Genomic DNA, 21,505 nt, shown 5'->3' with positions numbered 1-21,505 from the left:
AAAGAAATCTTTTTAATGCCCAAAATATGAGTACAGCATTAGTTATCAATTCCATCTCACTAAGATAATGTACACTGACAAAAAACCTTACAACTACTCAAAATGTCAGAAACTCTTTCGACAGAAATCTGATCTCACTAACGAGAATAAAGACTTGCTAAAACTCTTTAAGTAATCTGAATGTCAAAAAAGCTTTATTTGTAAAAAATATTTCTTAACATCCAACAACACAAATAGGGTGAAACCTTTTCAGTGCTCAGAATACCAGAAAAGTTTTCATCATGAATTCTCTCACTCAGCATGATAGAACACATAAGGGGCAAAAACCTTACCAGTGTTCTGAATGCAAGAAATATTTCAAGTATAAATACTGTCTCACTAAACACGAGAGAACTCACACTAAGGAAAAACCATATAAGTGCTCTGAATGCCAGAAAAGCTTCAGTCAGAAAGCCAGTCAAATAAACCATGAGAGAACTCACACAGGGGAAAAACCTTATCTGTGCTCTGAATGCCCAAAAAGATTCATTAATAAAATATATCTCACACACCATGAGAGAACCCACACCGGGAGGAAACCCTATTGGTGCTCTGAATGCCACAAAAGCTTTAGTTATAGAGCCAGTCTCATTAACCATGAGAGAATACACACTGGGGAAAAACCTTTTAAGTGCTCTTATTGCCAGAAAAGCTTCAGTCAGAAAGGCACTCTCACTCGACATGAGAGACATCACAGTGTGCAGAAACCTTATCAGTGCCCTGATTGCCAGAAAAGCTTCATACTTAAAGACCATCTCACTCGACATGAGAGAACTCATACTGGGGAAAACCCATACCAGTGCTCTGAATGCCAGAGAAGCTTTAATGTTAAAGCGAACCTTACTCGACATGAGAGAACTCACACTGAGGAAAAACCTTATAAGTGCTCTGAATGCCAGAAAACATTTTGTCAGAAAGGTCATCTAACTCAACATGAGAGAAAACACACTGGACAGAAACCTTATCAGTGCTCTGAATGCCAGAAAAGCTTCCGGCTTAAAGCCAATCTCACTCTACATGAGAGAACTCACACTGGGGAAAAACCATACCAGTGCTCTGAATGCCACCTGAGTTTCAGTGTTAAAGGTACACTTGTTCAACATGAGAGAACTCACACTGGGGAAAAAACGTATAAGTGTTCTGAATGCCAGAAAAGCTTCAGCCAGAAAAGCCAGCTCACTGAACATGAGAGAAAACACACTGGGCAGAAACCTTATCTGTGCTCTGAATGCCAGAAAAGCTTCCGGCTTAAAGGCTATCTCACTCTACATGAGAGAACTCACACTGGGGAAAAACCATACCAGTGCTCTGAATGCCAGAGAAGCTTCAGTGTTAAAAATAGCCTTAATCGACATAAAAGAACTCACAGATGAAATACCTTATAAGTGCTTGGAATGCAAGAAAAGTTTAAGTCAGAAAGGCAATCTCACTCAACATGAGGGAAAACACACTGGGGAAAAATCTTGTCAATGCTCTGAATGCCCGATAAACGTCTGTTATCAATCCATTCTCACTGTGCATGAGAGAAGCCTTACTGGGCATAAATCTTGCCTCTGTTCTGATTGCCACAAATGTTTCAGTCAGAGAAAGAATCTGATTGTACATGAAAGAACCCATGTGAGGGAAGTACCTTATCAGTGCCCTGTACACTGGAAATACTTGAAGGACTGGGTTTTTCTAAGACCCAGCGGTGCCAGGGGACAACACCTGAAACCTTCGTGGGTAACCTGTTCCGGCGTACAAATGACAGAGACACGGGACACTTCCTTCGGCGTCAAAGATTCGAAGTTTATTACTGCAGGGAACACAGAAGTCACGAGAAGTACATCACATGTAGGTTCGCGGAGCCTGCTTCGAATTGCTACTGTGGGTCGCTCCTTTTATACACATTTCTCTCATAGGTTAACATGGTACACAAAGGTTTACAACTTGGTTCCCATCATAATCACCAAGAGGGGTTGCTTTGATGCATTCAGGGCCCAGAACGTAAGTACGGAAACATTTGGTGGTTCCCAACTGTAAAACCCATCTTCCCACCATTAGTACATTCCAATTGGCAGTAAACAGATCGAAGAAGGAACAGAAACAGGTGCAGAGGAAGGCAGAAACAGTGGGGAGATCGGAAAGGGTGTAAAAGGGGTGGTATCGGGAAACACGAGCTGCAGACATCAAAGGGACGTGCCTAATGAGATGCACAACTAAGACAATAGACCGGCACGGCAAGATGAGCCTCGAGCGGGGCCATCTGCCTTACAGTGCCATCTGCCTTACAGGGCCATCTCCCTCATCATAAAGACACTTTCAAAGGAAACGTGTCTTCCGCAAAAGTCTTGGGAATCCCAGGGTCGCGAAGCGGACAACGTCCGTTCGCTGGCTACTTGAGGGCAAGAGACAAAATGGATGCCGTATCTAAGATGGAACCCGTGGGTACAGATAGGGATACCCACGAAACAGACGAACGGTTTAGGCTAATACAGCGAAACTGCGTACACCCACTAAACTCGTCATTTGCGGTTCGTAGATACCAGACTCAACCATATTCGTGCGAGTCAAAAACACCACTTACGATCGTCACGGAACCTCAGACGCTCCTTTTGCCCTCATGTAGGCAAGCACTAGTCGGAATCATATTCGATATTCATCAGACCATCTAGATGTTGCTGCAACATAATTCTATCCATCAGAGCTCCTTTGGTAACAGGCGGCTGTCTCATACACGTTGTAGCACAGAGGCCACATAAGGCAGGACCGCACTGCACACAAAGGAAACACGTGAACAGGAATGCTACAACAACTCCGATGATCATCAGAATTTTCCAACCCCAAGTCGACATCAGGCCCCAAAACCACCCAAGTAGCGTCCAATCCCCTACGTCCACGTGTATGGACTCAGAGATCTTATGCAACTTTGAGATGGCTTGATAGAAAGTCGGAGCGTTATCTGGAATGAAAATACAGCAGCTCGAATGGATCACCTTACATACTCCACCTCGATCTGCTAAAACAACGTCTAAAACCATACGGTTTTGTAGCGTCATAAGCCTGTCCGCCTGAAGTTCTGCTGTAATATTACCAAGGGCACTGGCAGTGATATTAGCTGTCGATTCCACCACTCGAGTCAACTGTCTCAGGTTCCTACTATTGACCATAGGCCCCCAAAACTGAAAGAAACCCTTGAAAAAGTCTCCTGCCTCTTGACCGGCAGTGTCCTCTTCGCTAATCACGCCCCTCACAACTCTAGTCTTGTGGTAATCTGCATCAACGGTAAACGTCGGGGGCAACAAATTTGCGATATAACATGTGCCCGCAAAGTCAGAAGGCAACCACGTATACACACGATCATGACAGACAAAGTACGTACCCTTGGCAGTCAGAAACACAGGGGAAGAGAGCATCGGCAAGACATACGTCTCGGAGCAAGCACTCTCTCCAAGATGAGCTCTCGGGCTTCGGTCACGACCTTTTAGACAGAAATTACCAAGGTGGGGTACGATCCATATTGGAGACGAGCTTTTAAGCTGTCTTTCACCCACGAGCGCACTATACTCCGCCTCACTCAGATCCCTATAGGCTCGCACCTCTTCTTCTGGGATGAGCGACGGCTCATAGATATCCCTATCTAAATCAGTGATCGCTATAGCCAAAGGCTTGTGGTACGGACCAGGACCAAAGCGCGGAGGACGGGGCTCTTGATTGGGGTAGGAATCTAGTGCACTTCGAAACATTGTTTGCAATGCTCGAGCTGAACCCTGGGAACTATAAGGAAGGACCAGATATGGAATTCCCTTATCCGTGGTATGTGGCATTAACCCACACACCCAGCAATTAGTAGTGTTAACCACTAATTGATGCTGATGAAGGAGCTGAATAAAGGAATTATTCCTGAATTCCGCACGTCTAGCCTGTTCGTGTTGGGGTAGGATATGGAAGGAATGAGGGGACACAGTGGAGGTAGTTTTAGGTTCAAAAGTAGGCGTAGGTATGGCAGAAGGTAGGAAGTACTGTATCATATAATACACCCCACCCGCCAATAACAATGAAACAATTAGAAACAGAAGGAACACCTGAAACATAAAACATTTTGTACGAGTAATCTGCTGCAGTTTGAATCTTTGCGCCTGAGCTTTTTCCAAGTCCATCAGCTTTGAAAACGCCATCCTCTAAAACCGTCCGCAACGTTTCTTGACGCACTTCGTTCTGTGTAGCAGTAGTCAATCCCCAGGAGTTCCCAGGAACCGACGGTCTTCGACCTAGTGTCAAGACCTACTAACCAGAAGGAAGTACACGCGCGGCCCTACGGCTCACCTGGATGCAAGGTATTCTATTCACGAATATATACAAAGTCTCTCAGCTGTGAAAGCAAAAACACATATGTGGAAAAACTCAATATTTACAAAAATCTCAGTTGTACATGTGTTTAGACTGATCGTGGCAAAGGGGTAACGTAGATGTCGAGGGACAAAAACAAGCTTTTATTAGTCCTTGGTATTGGATCGCAAGAAGTAGCGACTTCTCCTAGGACGTGTCTGTTCGTCAAACAATGGATCCGATGAGGGAACAGAGTTCTGTTGATCAGTCAATTGTTCAGATCTCGAGTTTTGTGATGACAAATGTTCGACAATGTCTTTCTGCTGCACTGAGGATTCTTCGGCAGGCTGAGCGTCGCTAAAAGGTGCAAAGGTCTGCGATGTTTCTGTTTCAGACGAGGCAATGCCCTTCCTCACCCACGAGTCCGCTGGTAAAGGTATAGGTACCTTCTTGGTATGGGTGGCATGCACCCAGTGCTTTCGACCTTCCAAACGGACAGCAGTCCTCGTGGCGAGAAGAACTTGGTAGGGTCCAGTAAAGCGGGGCTCAAGGTTTCTTTTACGTCCAAAATTCCGCGTCACCACCCAGTCTCCAGGCTGGAGCTGGTGGCCTGGACCCTCCGTCTGCGTCGGCAGTGCTTCAAAGACCTGTTGGTGAATTAACCTCAGTTTAGCAGTCAGATCATGAAGATAGTCAATCAACATTGGGTACTCAAGATCAGAAAACACACTCGGTCTAGGGACCCCCCAAACATTCGCAGGACGGCCGAACACTATTTCATAGGGACTGAGCCCTACTCGGGAGTGTACAGTCGCCCTTGTTGACAACAAGGCTAAAGGCAAAGCATCAGGCCACGAGAGACCAGTCGTAGCCTGAATCTTCGCTAGTTTTAGTTTAAGGGTGCCATTATACCCTTCAACTAAACCTGCTGACTGGGGATGATTGGCGCTATGGAATTTTTGAGTAATTCCAAGACCCTTACAAACATTCTTCATCACACTCCCCACAAACTCACTTCCGTTATCAGACCATACAATCCGTGGCATTCCATACAGAGGGAAGTATTCCTTCAGTAGGATTTTCGCAGTGGACAGAGCAGTATTGTCTTTGAGAGGGTAGGCTTCAATCCATCGGGAGAATGCGCAAACCACAACTAAAACGTATTTCAGGTTATTGCATCGCTCCATATGGATGAAGTCTAGCTGAATGACCTCAAAGGGGCATGAAGGGGGAGCAAAATGGCCAGGAGGTGTAGGGGTTCCCCTACCAGGATTGTACATCATACATATCATGCAGTTCTTAACCAATCTCTCAGCACATTTAGTAATACCATCATTCTTCCACACAGGGAACAACAACTTGGAGATACCTTTCGCACTAATATGCGCTAAACCGTGTGCCATCGTCACAACAGCTAGCACATACGCATCTGGCAACATCCATCTCTTATGTTCCGACAAATCAATCCAACAACCATTCGCATCCAACTTTCCCGTACTCTCTTTCCACTTCGTCTTTTCAGTCTCAGTGGCCTCATTCTGTATCGCTTTCACACTCTCGATAGTATCCTCACACATACTAGTTTCTGCAGGCCACCTAACCGAACTCGTCACATACATTCTCGTGCTAATGTTTCGGGCAGTCTCCTTAGCAGTCTCATCCGCAAACGCATTACCACGACCAACATCATCCGTCACCTTACGATGCGCACTACATTTGACAATCGCCACTTGCTTAGGCAATGTAAGTGCGTCCAAAAGATCATTCACCAGCTGTCCATGCTGTATCTTAGTGCCATGCGAGGTCATAAAACCTCTCTCTCTCCACAACCGTCCAAAACTATGCGCGACGCCAAAAGCGTATTGGCTGTCGGTAAACACATTCACCCGTTTCCCTTTCGACAACACACACGCTCTATTCAAAGCGATCAGTTCTGCAGCTTGGGCAGAATTCTGATTCAATCTCGCAGTCTCCACAACAGTATTCAAAGTTACCACAGCATACGCAGTCGTCACATCACCATTCGGCAGTTTAAAACATGAACCATCCACATACAAGGTCCCATCGGGATCTTCCAAAGGAGTGTTTTTAAGGTCCACACGACCTTTTGTTTCCTCTTCCGTTCGTAAGTAGCAATCATGAGGTGCTACTTCATCTGATTCCATACTAATTGGCAACAAAGTCGCCGGGTTCAGGACATTACAACGTTTTATCTGAATGTGACTTGCCAACAGCGTCAACTCGTACCCAGACAACCTTTCACTCGTCAAGTGTTGGGTTTTTGTACGATTCAAAAGAGTGTCAACCGCATGCGGAACCATTACCGTAAGCATATTATCCATGACCAATCCTGCAGATTGTCGGATGGACACCGCAGCTGCCGCTGTTGCTCTCAAACAACTCGGCAATGCTCTAGCTACCGGGTCCAAGGTCGAGGAAAAATATGCACATGGACGCTGTTTACCGCCAAAAGGTTGCGTCAAAACGCTCAACGCACAACCTTCCCTCTCCTGAACGTATAATGTGAACGGCTTACTGTAGTCAGGGGTACCTAACACAGGAGCCGAACACAACGCGTCACGCAATTCAGTAAAACTTTTCTGACATTCTTCCGTCCATGGCAAAGGAGTTGGAACATCCTTGCACGTAAGAGCTACCAATGGTTTCGTGAGCAATGAAAAATTTGGAATCCACTGCCTGCAGTATGACGTGATACCTAAAAAGGCACGCACATCTCTCTGAGTCGTTGCCACAGTCATTCGCGCAATCGCTGCAATTCTCTCTGGGGTCAACCTTCTTCCCTCCTTTGACAATAAGTGACCTAGATAGGTTACTTCTTGACAACAATATTGTAGTTTAGAAGGTGACACCTTGTGATGTAAGTCACAGAGATGTTGCAACAACGACACCGTAGCAAGTTTGCAAATGTCCTGAGTGTCTGCGGCCACCAATAGGTCGTCGACGTATTGGATCAAGGCTGCACCAGCCGGCAACACAAATGCATCAAGTTGACCTTTCAAGGCTTGACTGTATATCGATGGACTCTCACAGTAGCCCTGAGGAGCACGTTTAAACCGGAAGCTGCGGCCACCAACAGAGAAACCGAAAAGGTCTCTACTCTCTTGAGCAATCGGAATGCTGAAGAACGCATTCTTCAGATCGATCACTGAAAACCAAGATGCAGAAGCTGGAATCAGAGTCAGTAGAGCCGTAATGTCAGGCACCACAGGGAACTGAGGAATCACAATTTTATTCACCTCCCGTAAATCGATAACAAAACGATAAACAGGTGGCTTCGATGGATCAGTTTGTTTCAAAATGGGCAGTACAGGACTGTTGCACACGTTTCCCCGAGTCTCCTCAATGACATCTTTCTCAATCAGATCATAGATGATCGCTAACAATGCTCGTTCACCGTCAAGAGAGATACGATACTGGGGAATACGTGGCAGTCGCACGTTAGATTTCAAGTGAACAATATAAGGGGAGATATCAAGCAGGCCCACGTCATTGGGACCTGTCGCCCACAAAGATGGAGGAAGAGAACTCAATTCCGGTGGAAGCTTATCGAGAGACAAGTACATTGGAGAGATAACTCTCTCACCCAAAGTAAGCTTTACTCCCGCAGGAGAACAATACAAAGTCGCATACAGACGTTTTAGCAAATCCAGGCCCAAAAGATTTTCACCACAACCAGTGGTCAAAATCAATGGAGCTTTCAGCTCACAAGGCCCAACGGTAAGAGGCAAAGGGCGCGAAACTGGATTGCTAACAGGGGCGCCAGAGAATCCAACGGAAACATTTGTTAAGCCAGACAAAGGTGCGCCAGGGAGTTTCGAATGCATGATGGAACTTTTCGCTGCACCAGTGTCCAACAGAAAAGGCTCAACGACGCCCGAGGTGGCAACTGCGACGTAAGGCCCTCTCTGATCAACCGGAACTGATACTACTCCCTCTCCTTGTCTATGGCTGTCCTAGTAATTACCGTCGTCAGTGCTCTGATCGACGTAATAATCATCTACATTATACTGCGAAGATCTTCCTTGCGATGATCCACGTTGATCAAAACAATTATTGGAGTCAGAAGTGTTAGTGGAACGATCATTTTGAGTACCACGACCTCTACCACGTGATGTCTGTTGAGAACCACCACGTCCTCCTCTAGACGAAGTACCACTATTACGCTCATTAAGAACTGGACAATCGAATTTCAGATGACCCTCATTCCTACAATAGGCACACTGATTGTACCCCAACGAAGATCTCTGCGAAGAGGAGTCATTTCGAGATTGCGATCTATTAGACTGAGACTGCGATCGATTACGCTGTTGCGAATCATTCTGATTCGAACGCGGAGGATACGCCTGCTGCAACAACACTTTAGTTTTGAGTTCTTTCGTCTTTTTATCGGCACAATCATTTTCTTCTTTCTCCCTATTCTCATAATACTGTGCCGTAGCCAATATTTGAGCAGACGTAGAAACAGCCCACGTACTCTCAGAATTTTTCAATTTGTTGCTCAAGTCAGGCAGCAAGTTAGAAACAAATTTGTCCACGAACAATCTCTGACCACCCTCGGTACCCATATCCTGACCACTATGATCGATGAATGCCTCCTCAAATCTCGTAAAGAAATCAGAGACAATCTCGTCCTTCTTCTGTTTGCAAGCGGACAACTTATCCCAATTCACCTTCATAGCTGGCATAAGCGTTTTCATTAGGGTAATTATTCTCTGAGGGAGATCAACAATTAACTGTTCAGGTTTAGCACCACCAACTTGCAAACCATCAGCCGCTATGATAGCAGCCCAATCACCACCTAATTCGTTTGCATGATTTTCCTGATGAATCTTTGCCCATACCGGTTGCGGTACGACATTGCCAAACAGCATATCGATATCGGCAAGATTCATTATCGTAGCATCTACGAGCTGCGATAATTATTTATAATACCCTGCAGGATTTTTGCGAGGGTCCGGCAAAGATTGCTTCACTTGCAGAACTTCTGACCGCTTCCACGGGAGGTGTATCCACACTCTCTGGAAGAATGGCAGTATTGGAGGATTAGCACCAGGGTTACCAGGCATATACACCGGTGGTACTTCGCGCATGGGATACTGACCGGGCGCGTCTTGCGGTCCCTCAATGTCTTCCACGAATAATGCTCGAGGCATTATAGAGGGACGAAAAGATAACAACTGCTCGACAGCACGTCGAACATTGGTGCCTACTAACATTCCGCTCGAAAACTGAAGCTGAAGATCAGTCAAAGCAGTCAAAACCTCGTCAGATGCATCAGCCGATATTTGGTCACGTAAAACCTTACACATTTCTTCAAAAACGTATCTTTGTGTCGGTATATTGAATTGACAAAACGTATCTAACACTGAACGTGGAGGATTCCTAATGGGGTATTTCATCCAAGCCATCGCCATATTATACAGTGCGGCACGTTCCCGATTACCAGGAAGCTGACTACGTCTTTGAGGACCGTCCGAACCAGCGGACTCAAGAATAGGTCCAAGGGAATTGAAAAAGTTAGCAGCAACAGAAGGAGTACGACGTCGAACAGACGGAGAAGTATAACATAAGGGATTAACAAGAGAAGTGTCAGAAACAGAAGAAACAGCAGGAGTGAGTAGAACAGGAGCAGCAGTAGGAGTATGAGGAAGTACAAGCGGAGGAGCAGTAGGGACAGAAGTAGGCAAGGGAACAGGAACAACCGGAAGAGCGGGTACAGGTTGAGGAGCAGGTTGAGGAGCAGGCACAGGAGCAGGTACAGGGGGAACCACAGGAGCTGCGGTACCCTGTGCGTACGGAGGTGGTGACTTCAGAAGATAGGACAGTAAAGGGTCCTCAACTGATTCCTCTTTCTTATCCGTACCCGTCGGTAAAGCGGGATAACATTTATCTATAGACGTACGCTGCAATCTATCGAAAACTTCCTTCTCCTTTTCCTCCTTATCTCGCTGGAACTGCTCTGCGTTCTTTACCGTTGTAACATTTCCTTCTCTCTTATTGCGTTTTTCCTGTTTGATTTCTCTCTGTTTGGCTTCTTTGCGCCACAACCGAAAAGAATCAAACATGGCCGGCCTTGCTTTTCTTTGGAACAATTTAGCTTCAAGATTATCTAAGATCGGGGTTTCGAAACTACCATGAGGTGGCCAACTAAGGACACCATCCTTTTTAGTATAGCGAATCCAATATTCATTAAAGGTAATCGGACCTAACCCGTGCTTACTATAGAGCTCATAAGTTGGAGTTCCAACCGGAGGTATCGGACACGAGTCCTCCAGTCGGGAATCCGTACCACAACGTCGAAAACAACTGAACAAAGTACTACGACCAGGCATCTTGCACACTAGCCGAGTTTCACAAACTTCAAGGGTTACGGGATTTACCAAGTCCCTGCAAAGAGCAAAAACCCTCGGTTTTTGGCGACTGCAGACGTCAAATATCACAACAAAGAACCAAGTACTAAGAACCACAAATGCAATGGAACCATGCAACAACTAAGCAACCACAACTAAGGACTCTGGGAGCGACCCACAAATACTTAACTCAAAGATCGATGGCGTCACCAGGAAGGCCCGTCAATCGTCTCGCTATACCAAGGTCTACGCCAGGCACCAAAACAGGTCTACAGTCAGGGCAGCAGTCCGTCGCAGCCGTCAGGAGGCGGGAATCTTCGCGGGAAAAGTCGTCGGGCCACTTGTTTCGACAACAGGATCGATGAAGCGGGGTGCACCTTCCCTCGGAGTTTTCACACGAAGTTCCTCACGATCGTCGGGCTTGGACCGGTACCACTGATGCAGCCCCACATTGGGGGCCAACTGAAGGACTGGGTTTTTCTAAGACCCAGCGGTGCCAGGGGACAACACCTGAAACCTTCGTGGGTAACCTGTTCTGGCGTACAAATGACAGAGACACGGGACACTTCCTTCGGCGTCAAAGATTCGAGGTTTATTACTGCAGGGAACACAGAAGTCACGAGAAGTACATCACATGTAGGTTCGCGGAGCCTGCTTCGAATTGCTACTGTGGGTCGCTCCTTTTATACACATTTCTCTCATAGGTTAACATGGTACACAAAGGTTTACAACTTGGTTCCCATCATAATCACCAAGAGGGGTTGCTTTGATGCATTCAGGGCCCAGAACGTAAGTACGGAAACATTTGGTGGTTCCCAACTGTAAAACCCATCTTCCCACCATTAGTACATTCCAATTGGCAGTAAACAGATCGAAGAAGGAACAGAAACAGGTGCAGAGGAAGGCAGAAACAGTGGGGAGATCGGAAAGGGTGTAAAAGGGGTGGTATCGGGAAACACGAGCTGCAGGCATCAAAGGGACGTGCCTAATGAGATGCACAACTAAGATAATAGACCGGCACGGCAAGATGAGCCTCGAGCGGGGCCATCTGCCTTACAGTGCCATCTCCCTCACAGTGCCATCTCCCTCATCATAAAGACACTTTCAAAGGAAACGTGTCTTCCGCAAAAGTCTTGGGAATCCCAGGGTCGCGAAGCGGACAACGTCCGTTCGCTGGCTACTTGAGGGCAAGAGACAAAATGGATGCCGTATCTAAGATGGAACCCGTGGGTACAGATAGGGATACCCACGAAACAGACGAACGGTTTAGGCTAATACAGCGAAACTGCGTACACCCACTAAACTCGTCATTTGCGGTTCGTAGATACCAGACTCGACCATATTCGTGCAAGTCAAAAACACCACTTACGATCGTCACGGAACCTCATACTTCTGGGAAAAAGCTACCCTTTCATACTGTAAAAGAGCATACACTGGACTAAAGCCTGATCAGTGCTCTGAGTGCCTTGAAAGCTTTAGTGATAAATTCTACTCAACCACGACAAAACCTACACTGCAATCAAACCCTATTAGTGATCTAACTCTCATTAATGTTCAAGTCATGTACCCCATCTCAGAGAATACAAAATCCCATATTAATGAAAAACCTTATCAGTATGAATGTCAGAAAAATACAGTGAACATTGCAGAATAGTATAGCAAATGTAACAAATTGTGAAGTGATCATTACCAGTGCATTACAGAATAAATAGTCTCACTGTTCCTGTTATGTTGTCTAGCTTTGTAATTTGGATGCAAAGAAGTTTAGGTAATCCCATTAGTTAACTTTCAAAACCCATGACGGATGTCGTCTTTTGCGGTGAGGAGGGCGGTTTCCGTACTGTGGTTGGACTGTGGCCAAGATAATGTGGGCAAGATAATGATTTGCCCATAGAAGGGGCAGATGCTGAACTGCACTGGAGTCTGAAGCTGGAACACCTATACAAGGGGGATGCTAGCCTGTGGCTTCCATTCACTAAAACAGCAAGTCTACTGAAAAATCTTGATAATGATACAAATGCTTTTAGGAAATATGAGAAACTCCTTTGGCATCAGAGTATGTGGTAAGAACTTGTATTGATTTTGGTGTCAAAATGAGACTTAGTGATGCAGTTTGGACTCAGTATATTGTGTATATTTTAGAGTTTTGTCTCATTTGAATACAGTCCAAGGGCATTAGATCACTTTACACGAGCACCAGATTACATTATAGAAGGTCAGAGTGTTTTATGATAAGCACAGTAGATTTAGTAATAGTCCCAGGACCAAAGGTTGTTGAGCCAACACCAGGACTCAAACGTTGTTTCCCAGATCCAAAATTGGCAGTTCTGGTATTTGGGCCACATATATATTAATCAATTTAAGTGTGAAAGTCATACACAAGTGGTATGGTTGTTTATCATGTATAGTGATCACATTCTCTGTTGAAATGGATTTGTGAAGTAAAAAAAAAAAACCTGCTACAATAAATACTGGAAGATTTACCCAGGGTTTTGCTTCGGAATACTTGTAAAGGTTTATTAAAAAAATTATCCGAGGAACATTGTACTGCCCTTTTGCGTTAGTGCACAACCTGGGCTAATCGTTTAAAATATGACTTATCTACTGAACAGAACTTTCGCAGCCCACCAAGAATCGGCTCCGACTCCGCAGCCCGAGCCACAGTTTGAGAATCGCTGTGCCAGACGCATTTGTCACCTATAAGTCTAGATTGGTTCCTCTTCATCATCCATAAGTATTTTGCCACTGTTTGCAGAAAATGTTAATTATGCATTTTTATTTATAGCAATTTATTTCAGTTTGAAACTGCTTTTCCAACTATTGTTAATGTTCTGTATTACACCTACAGCAAGAGAAATGGTTGGTCAGCTGATGGTAAATTTCTTCAGAGGTGCTAAGTTTTGTAGTCTATTGGCCCATCTTGCATCTTTACTAGCCGCTGAACTCTTCCTTTGTGGCATCCATAAATCTTATGTTATGTTTTTTATTGCTCATTATTGATCTTATCACTGTAATTCAGAACGTCTTGGAACTCATTGCTTTGTGTGCCAGAGTTTCAGTTTGTGCCTTCACACCTAATAAATAATTGTTTTATCTGAATATGAATTTTACTACAAACATGTTACCGGGCATCGATTTAATACAGCATCCGTCTCAACTGAAATATTTAATCATTAACTCCTCAATACTATTAAATACACAATGAATCTCAATTGTATTGCCAAATATCCACAATATTGATTTATGACCTTCCTTGTTTCTACACTGGTGGAGTACAGTTCAAAAGATAAATTGTTATTGTACCACAACCACTATGCCTATTATCAATGTTACAATTGCAATTTCCATCCTCCTTTTATGAAAACATGGTTGGGATTTTATCTCTAAATTTATTTGGAGCACTTAATTTCTAAGGATTGGTCATAAAAAATAAAGGGCCTTATTTAGAGTTTAGCTAACCCGTCAAATTTGGTTTCTACAGTATGACAAGTACTATAGACAACAATGGACTTGTAATACAGGAGACGGGACATCGGCCATGTCTGTGAGTATCCTGTTCACCAAACTCAAGCTAGGGCCCTATGTACTAATACATTTAATGATGCTATAGGTCTACCTGATTTTACCCGACTCTGTTTGGTACAGAGATGGCACTCACTTAGAAAACTTCAGTGTGCCTATGATAACTGGAGGATGGCACGGTCCCTTGATACCTAAAGACCCTGCTCGCACTTTAAGAAAGGATTTGGAAGGAACAGCACCACGCCCGTACTGTTTGAGATGATGTGGGGAGGAGGGAACATTTTTTCATAGTGGGTGGGAATGTCCAAGGATTGCTGAATATTGGGCGAAAATCATGAGGACTATATCACAGACTGTGGAAATTTCATTGACGCCTGAGCCTAGACGATGCTTACTGAATGTGTGGAAACTGAATGATTTAACACGCCCGGCGAAACGTGGCCCACACTGGGAATCATGATAGGGAAGCGGAATATAGCACAAACGTAGGGTGCGGGAGAGTCACCAACACTCACAGCATGGTGTGGGAATTTAGACACGTCAATGGTGGCCGTGAAAGCAGCCTTCATTAATCGAGGATGTCCTCAGAAGTAGAGCAAGATATGGGAGGCATGGAACAAATTCAGGGGATACATTTGTGAGCTGCCAAGGACACAGAAGGACAGTTAGTCGGAAGAGGACAAGGATGGGGAGATGGGAAATTCATGAGGGGAGCACTGCACTCAACTATTATGTATAAACCACAGTTGCGCACTTTGCAATATTGCTGATTATGTCAGAATTAATTGTCTGTATGAACTACTCGACCAATTTGTACCTTGATTATAATGACAATATAAAGAGTTTAAAAAAAAAGTATTTGGTTAAGGATTACCAGAGAACCATCACTGCTTGCAAGCTAGTGTCTGTGCCAGTGCCAGCCCTTGTACCCAAGAGACACAGTGAGAATCAAGAGACTAATTGCACAGGCGGCCAAACATAGACTGTTTGAGCTTTGTGAAGGCTGTTGTTGTACGTGACTTGACCCTGACCATAAATTAGAATCGAGACCGCAAGCTTACTGCCTGGGATGTGGGTCACAAGGATTACTGGTACAAGCGACTCAGCATAACTGTGGCTCCTCTGTGGACTGACAGAGAAGGTCTGCAAGAGAATGAAAACAACCAGAATGTACTGCCTGCCTAAAAATGTCTGATGCAGAACTCAGGTAGGGCTAGGAAGTTCATGGCATGGCAGAACCTGCATCATCAAGCAACTATGTTGTTTCTCTTCTCCATAACATAAAGAGAAGGCCCTTATCCTGAGACAGTAAGTTCTGAAGTAAAAAGAAATTGTAAAACCAAAAACTGTTGGTGCTAAACAACGATGTGCATGTGTGCTGTTAAATTAAATTTCAACCTGTCCTTTGATTAAAATAATATGCATAACACCATGAACATTCAACAAAGAAGTTTTACTTCACTTCAGTTTACAGGCAGCAAACACACATCAACAGTGACAAAACACACATTCGCAATGACAAAATATTGTCACCAAATATCTGGCCTTAAAGTAATTATAGCTCATGCCCCACTATGCACTTTGTTGTCATCAGTGCTTTCATTTCAGATGCTGCAGTAGTTGTTTTTTATCAATGATGTAATCCCACATGTCATGAGTGATGTAATGGCGAGGGTGTAAGTTATAGTTACTTTAGGGCACACAAGTTATAGTTATTTGAGATAACTATAACTGGTGAATTTCAGTGGTTTTGCTTGTTTAAAACGGTGTGTTTTAACTGATAGTTTTTCCTAACTATAACGGCCCTTTAACCTTTGTTTCTTTCAGGGAATTTCTAGGGTTTTTCTAATGTAAAGTAAGATATAACTTTAACGTCAATTTATCTTATAACTTCACTTTAACCTTTGTTTTTTTGTGAATATATATATTTTATGTATAATATATGTTTAATATAGTTCAATTATTGAATTCCCATTGCTGAGTCCTAAAAATGTCTTACTACGTCTATGCACTAACTGTTAAAGCCCTCCAAACTCCTCCCCGCTCCTATACACTCATCATCCCTGAACCCTAAAAATCCCTCACTATTTATATATATTACCTACTGGCAGTCCCCAGTAGGTAGTTATAGTTAATACAAAAGTTTCCATAGGAAAAGCATTTTCTGTTTTGTCAATAACTTTGGTGCCTCTTGACAAATCTTCATGAAATTTTCAAAAAAAGTTTGTGTTTTGTTCAGCCACTGTGTTGAATGTTTCCGGGTGATCAGTCAGACGGGCACAGAGAAAAAAAGGGTGCCCCAAATCGCGACTGCAGCCCAAACCGCTGAACAAAATGACACCAAATTTAGCAGAAAGCTTGATGTTGGTCATGTTGGTGTAAATACGTTTATAGTTACAGAGATATTTAAGTTTAAAAAATATAGATATCTGGGAGCCCAACAGTCTACTTAACCCTTTGAGTGCGGGCAGAATTCCCCCGCGATACGGCAAAATCTTACGCATGCGCAGATCGGACGGCTACTGGCCGACCGACGCACTCACCCACCTTGACGTCGGACAGCCCCTAACCGTCCGACGCATCCAAAGGGTTAAACCCTACTGAAATTTGATTGGTTGCCAACATTTCAACTAGGATGGGTTGGCAGCCATCTTGGGACTCGTTGAACCTAGTCCCCCAAAACAGTCTAGTTCATGAGCAACTAAGGGGCTCATTAGTAAATCATAATCCGGGTTAGGAGACACTGTGTTGCATAGAAACAAATCCAGGGCCCATTCAATCCAGGCAGTGGAAAACTGGCTGCACACATGTAAAGTATGAAAACCGGAAGGATAAACCATACGCCACACTCAAAGAAGCCAAAGGTAGTGATCCATAGTATTCAAGCATCCAGAGACCAAGCTGGAGCAGCCGGAGCTGGTTGTCAGGGGCACAGAATGTGCAACCATTTTTCAGCAAGAAAATCAACAGTAGTACTCCGGCTCCCAAAGCGAGAACTAACGGGAAACCGCCAAACAGGCTGGAAAAAATAGAATGAAAAAATGCCGGTATCACCCCAAATATAGATTGGAATGAGGTCACAAGGCCAGACCTTACTACTTTAAAAAAATGTGCCAGGCCAGTGGTAGACGAGGCATTAAAGATTGTGTGAATCAAACTACCAAAATGCAGGGGCTGGTCTGTATTTAATAAGGCATGTACCTCAGTACAAGTGTTTGCAAAATGAAGGACGAATGTTTCACGCACAGATGTAAGGGCGACTTCCCTTTGGGACAACAGAGCTCTCATTCGGCTCATCTTGTTGAACTCTGCTTTCAAGGTCGGGATAGAAGGCCAGATGGATACATCAAGCCTCCCATGTGTAGGAGGAAACAGGACATTCTTACAGCAAACCACACGCTGGAAAACAGTAACGATGTATGGAATTCCCGCAAGCATACCACAGCAATCTTCATTATTTATTAACAAATAACTACAGTTTTGCAAGCAATGTGAAAGTTGGTGTAATAGCCGGGGTGGGAGTGCCTTTCAAAACACACGTAAGATTCAGTGCCATTACATTACAATTCTACAGACTGAGTGATCAGGAGTGGATGTGCAGTCTTCACCATTCAAATGATCTTCCTTTCCTTCCCTCAAACACCTATATGTAAACGAGAGATTCCAGACTTCATGAAGATAAGCACCACCCAAAGGTTCGAATCTACCTATTGCATTGTGTTTCATGCAGGACTCAAATTTAAACAGAGGGAAAGGTAGAGTTATTAACTCATGGATGAGCCAAACTGCCGTATTCGACTCAGCCACTGAAAATGGTAACAGTTCCAGTTTTTCAATATGCAGCAGTGAAAACGTGACATAACTTGTTGTTTAACAGTCAAATTAAAAGGCAAAAATAACGATATGTTCATGTAATCACAAGGAACCCTCCCAGATTTTAAAGTTTGAAGAGTCCATGCAAACTGCATAACAGAACGCACTTGATTTTGTCCATGGTACAGAACAGCAACGTCTTCTTGTACAATATCAACAACAGATGAAACAATATTATCTAACGTGTAAATACAGGAAGAAAGGGTGTTAATGCTATTTTCTACAAAGGCAAGCCCTTTTTAGGTTTTGCCTCGCCAAAAAGATGCGCTCTGCGCATCTTTTTTGCGCAGCAAAAACCTAATGAGAACTGTAGTGTGGCTTTGGGTCGGCCCTCGTCATTCATTGGCTGGCTCCATAAATGGAGCCTAGCCATTGGATGAGGGGCCTGTCCGTCAATGCCGGACCAGACACGGGGGCGTTCCCGAGATTCTTTGGCTTTTGGCTACGTCAGCCGAAAGCCTCTTCTCGGGAACGCCCCCGAATCTGGTCCGGGATTGAGGGCACCCGCCGGGAAAGGGCATGAAGGTCAAACCAAGCTGCAGGGAGGTATCGCCGGCAGCCCGCCATCCGAGGAGATGGTTGGCTGCAGGGAAAGTAGGAGGCATGAAGATTATACCGAGTGCAGAGTGGTGCTTCAGAGTGGAGCTTCAGAGTGGAGCGCCAGAGTGGAGCTTCAGAGTGGAGCTTCAGAGTGCAGAGTGGAGCTTCAGAGTGGAGCTTCAGAGTGGAGCTTCAGAGTGGAGCTTCAGAGTGGAGCTTCAGAGTGGAGCTTCAGAGTGGAGAGTGGAGCTTCAGAGTGGAGAGTGGAGCTTCAGAGTGGAGCTTCAGAGTGGAGAGTGGAGCTTCAGAGTGGAGCTTCAGAGTGGAGCTTCAGAGTGGAGCTTCAGAGTGGAGCTTCAGAGTGCAGAGTGGAGCTTCAGAGTGGAGCTTCAGAGTGCAGAGTGGAGCTTCAGAGTGGAGCTTCAGAGTGCAGAGTGGAGCTTCAGAGTGGAGCTTCAGAGTGCAGAGTGGAGCTTCAGAGTGCAGAGTGGAGCTTCAGAGTGCAGAGTGGAGCTTCTGAGTGGAGCTTCAGAGTGGAGCTTCAGAGTGCAGAGTGGAGCTTCAGAGTGGAGCTTCAGAGTGGAGCTTCAGAGTGCAGAGTGGAGCTTCAGAGTGGAGCTTCAGAGTGGAGCTTCAGAGTGGAGCTTCAGAGAGGAGCTTCAGAGTGGAGCTTCAGAGTGGAGCTTCAGAGTGGAGCTTCAGAGTGGAGCTTCAGAGTGCAGAGTGGAGCTTCAGAGTGGAGCTTCAGAGTGCAGAGTGGAGCTTCAGAGTGCAGAGTGGAGCTTCAGAGTGGAGCTTCAGAGTGGAGCTTCAGAGGGGAGCTTCAGAGTGGAGCTTCAGAGTGCAGAGTGGAGCTTCAGAGTGGAGCTTCAGAGTGCAGAGTGGAGCTTCAGAGTGCAGAGTGGAGCTTCAGAGTGGAGCTTCAGAGTGGAGCTTCAGAGTGGAGCTTCAGAGTGGAGCTTCAGAGTGCAGAGTGGAGCTTCAGAGTGGAGCTTCAGAGTGGAGCTTCAGAGTGCAGAGTGGAGCTTCAGAGTGGAGCTTCAGAGTGCAGAGTGGAGCTTCAGAGTGGAGCTTCAGAGTGCAGAGTGGAGCTTCAGAGTGCAGAGTGGAGCTTCAGAGTGCAGAGTGGAGCTTCAGAGTGGAGCTTCAGAGTGGAGCTTCAGAGTGGAGCTTCAAAGTGAAGCTTCAGAGTGGAGCTTCAGAGTGGAGCTTCAGAGTGGAGCTTCAGAGTGCAGAGTGGAGCTTCAGAGTGGAGCTTCAGAGTGGAGCTTCAGAGTGGAGCTTCAGAGTGGAGCTTCAGAGTGCAGAGTGGAGCTTCAGAGTGGAGCTTCAGAGTGGAGCTTCAGAGTGCAGAGTGGAGCTTCAGAGTGGAGCTTCAGAGTGGAGCTTCAGAGTGGAGCTTCAGAGTGGAGCTTCAGAGTGGAGCTTCAGAGTGCAGAGTGGAGCTTCAGAGTGGAGCTTCAGAGTGCAGAGTAGAGCTTCAGAGTGGAGCTTCAGAGTGCAGAGTGGAGCTTCAGAGTGGAGCTTCAGAGTGCAGAGTGGAGCTTCAGAGTGGAGCTTCAGAGTGGAGCTTCAGAGTGCAGAGTGGAGCTTCAGAGTGGAGCTTCAGAGTGGAGCTTCAGAGTGGAGCTTCAGAGTGGAGCTTCAGAGTGAAGCTTCAGAGTGGAGCTTCAGAGTTCAGAGTGGAGCTTCAGAGTGGAGCTTCAGAGTGGAGAGTGGAGCTTCAGAGTGGAGCTTCAGAGTGGAGCTTCAGAGTGGAGCTTCAGAGTGGAGCTTCAGAGTGCAGAGTGGAGCTTCAGAGTGCAGAGTGGAGCTTCAGAGTGCAGAGTGGAGCTTCAGAGTGCAGAGTGGAGCTTCAGAGTGGAGCTTCAGAGTGGAGCTTCAGAGTGGAGCTTCAGAGTGGAGCTTCAGAGAGGTTTTTGCTGCGCATCTTTTTTGCGCAGCAAAAACCTAATGAGAACTGTAGTGTGGCTTTGGGTCGGCCCTCGTCATTCATTGGCTGGCTCCATAAATGGAGCCTAGCCATTGGATGAGGGGCCTGTCCGTCAATGCCGGACCAGACACGGGGGCGTTCCCGAGATTCTTTGGCTTTTGGCTACGTCAGCCGAAAGCCTCTTCTCGGGAACGCCCCCGAATCTGGTCCGGGATTGAGGGCACCCGCCGGGAAAGGGCATGAAGGTCAAACCAAGCTGCAGGGAGGTATCGCCGGCAGCCCGCCATCCGAGGAGATGGTTGGCTGCAGGGAAAGTAGGAGGCATGAAGATTATACCGAGTGCAGAGTGGTGCTTCAGAGTGGAGCTTCAGAGTGGAGCTTCAGAGTGGAGCTTCAGAGTGGAGCTTCAGAGTGCAGAGTGGAGCTTCAGAGTGGAGCTTCAGAGTGGAGCTTCAGAGTGGAGCTTCAGAGTGGAGCTTCAGAGTGGAGCTTCAGAGTGGAGAGTGGAGCTTCAGAGTGGAGCTTCAGAGTGGAGAGTGGAGCTTCAGAGTGGAGCTTCAGAGTGGAGCTTCAGAGTGGAGCTTCAGAGTGGAGCTTCAGAGTGCAGAGTGGAGCTTCAGAGTGGAGCTTCAGAGTGCAGAGTGGAGCTTCAGAGTGGAGCTTCAGAGTGGAGCTTCAGAGTGCAGAGTGGAGCTTCTGAGTGGAGCTTCTGAGTGGAGCTTCAGAGTGGAGCTTCAGAGTGCAGAGTGGAGCTTCAGAGTGGAGCTTCAGAGTGGAGCTTCAGAGTGGAGCTTCAGAGTGCAGCTTCAGAGTGGAGCTTCAGAGTGGAGCTTCAGAGTGGAGCTTCAGAGTGGAGCTTCAGAGTGCAGAGTGGAGCTTCAGAGTGGAGCTTCAGAGTGCAGAGTGGAGCTTCAGAGTG

The 21,505-nt window shown here is 45.8% G+C and overlaps 1 protein-coding gene across 1 annotated transcript in view; it reads left to right on the top strand.

Annotated features, from left to right (window-relative positions):
* Positions 1–228: 228 nt before the first annotated feature.
* The window catches only part of LOC147736969 (uncharacterized), a 153,999-nt gene continuing 132,722 nt past the window's right edge, over positions 229–21,505 (top strand). Inside the window, 3 exon segments of the mRNA XM_086954274.1 lie at positions 229–1,405; positions 1,407–1,656; positions 14,593–14,595. Coding sequence (XP_086810400.1) covers positions 282–1,405; positions 1,407–1,656; positions 14,593–14,595 — 1,377 coding nt within the window. The 5' untranslated portion in view covers positions 229–281.

The sequence above is a fragment of the Lissotriton vulgaris genome, chromosome 1_1 (genome assembly GCF_964263255.1).
Source record: "Lissotriton vulgaris chromosome 1_1, aLisVul1.2, whole genome shotgun sequence".
Taxonomy (NCBI): domain Eukaryota; kingdom Metazoa; phylum Chordata; class Amphibia; order Caudata; family Salamandridae; genus Lissotriton; species Lissotriton vulgaris.
The sequence above is the reverse complement of the archived record's forward strand: the minus strand, read 5'-3'. Positions and strand labels throughout refer to the sequence as shown.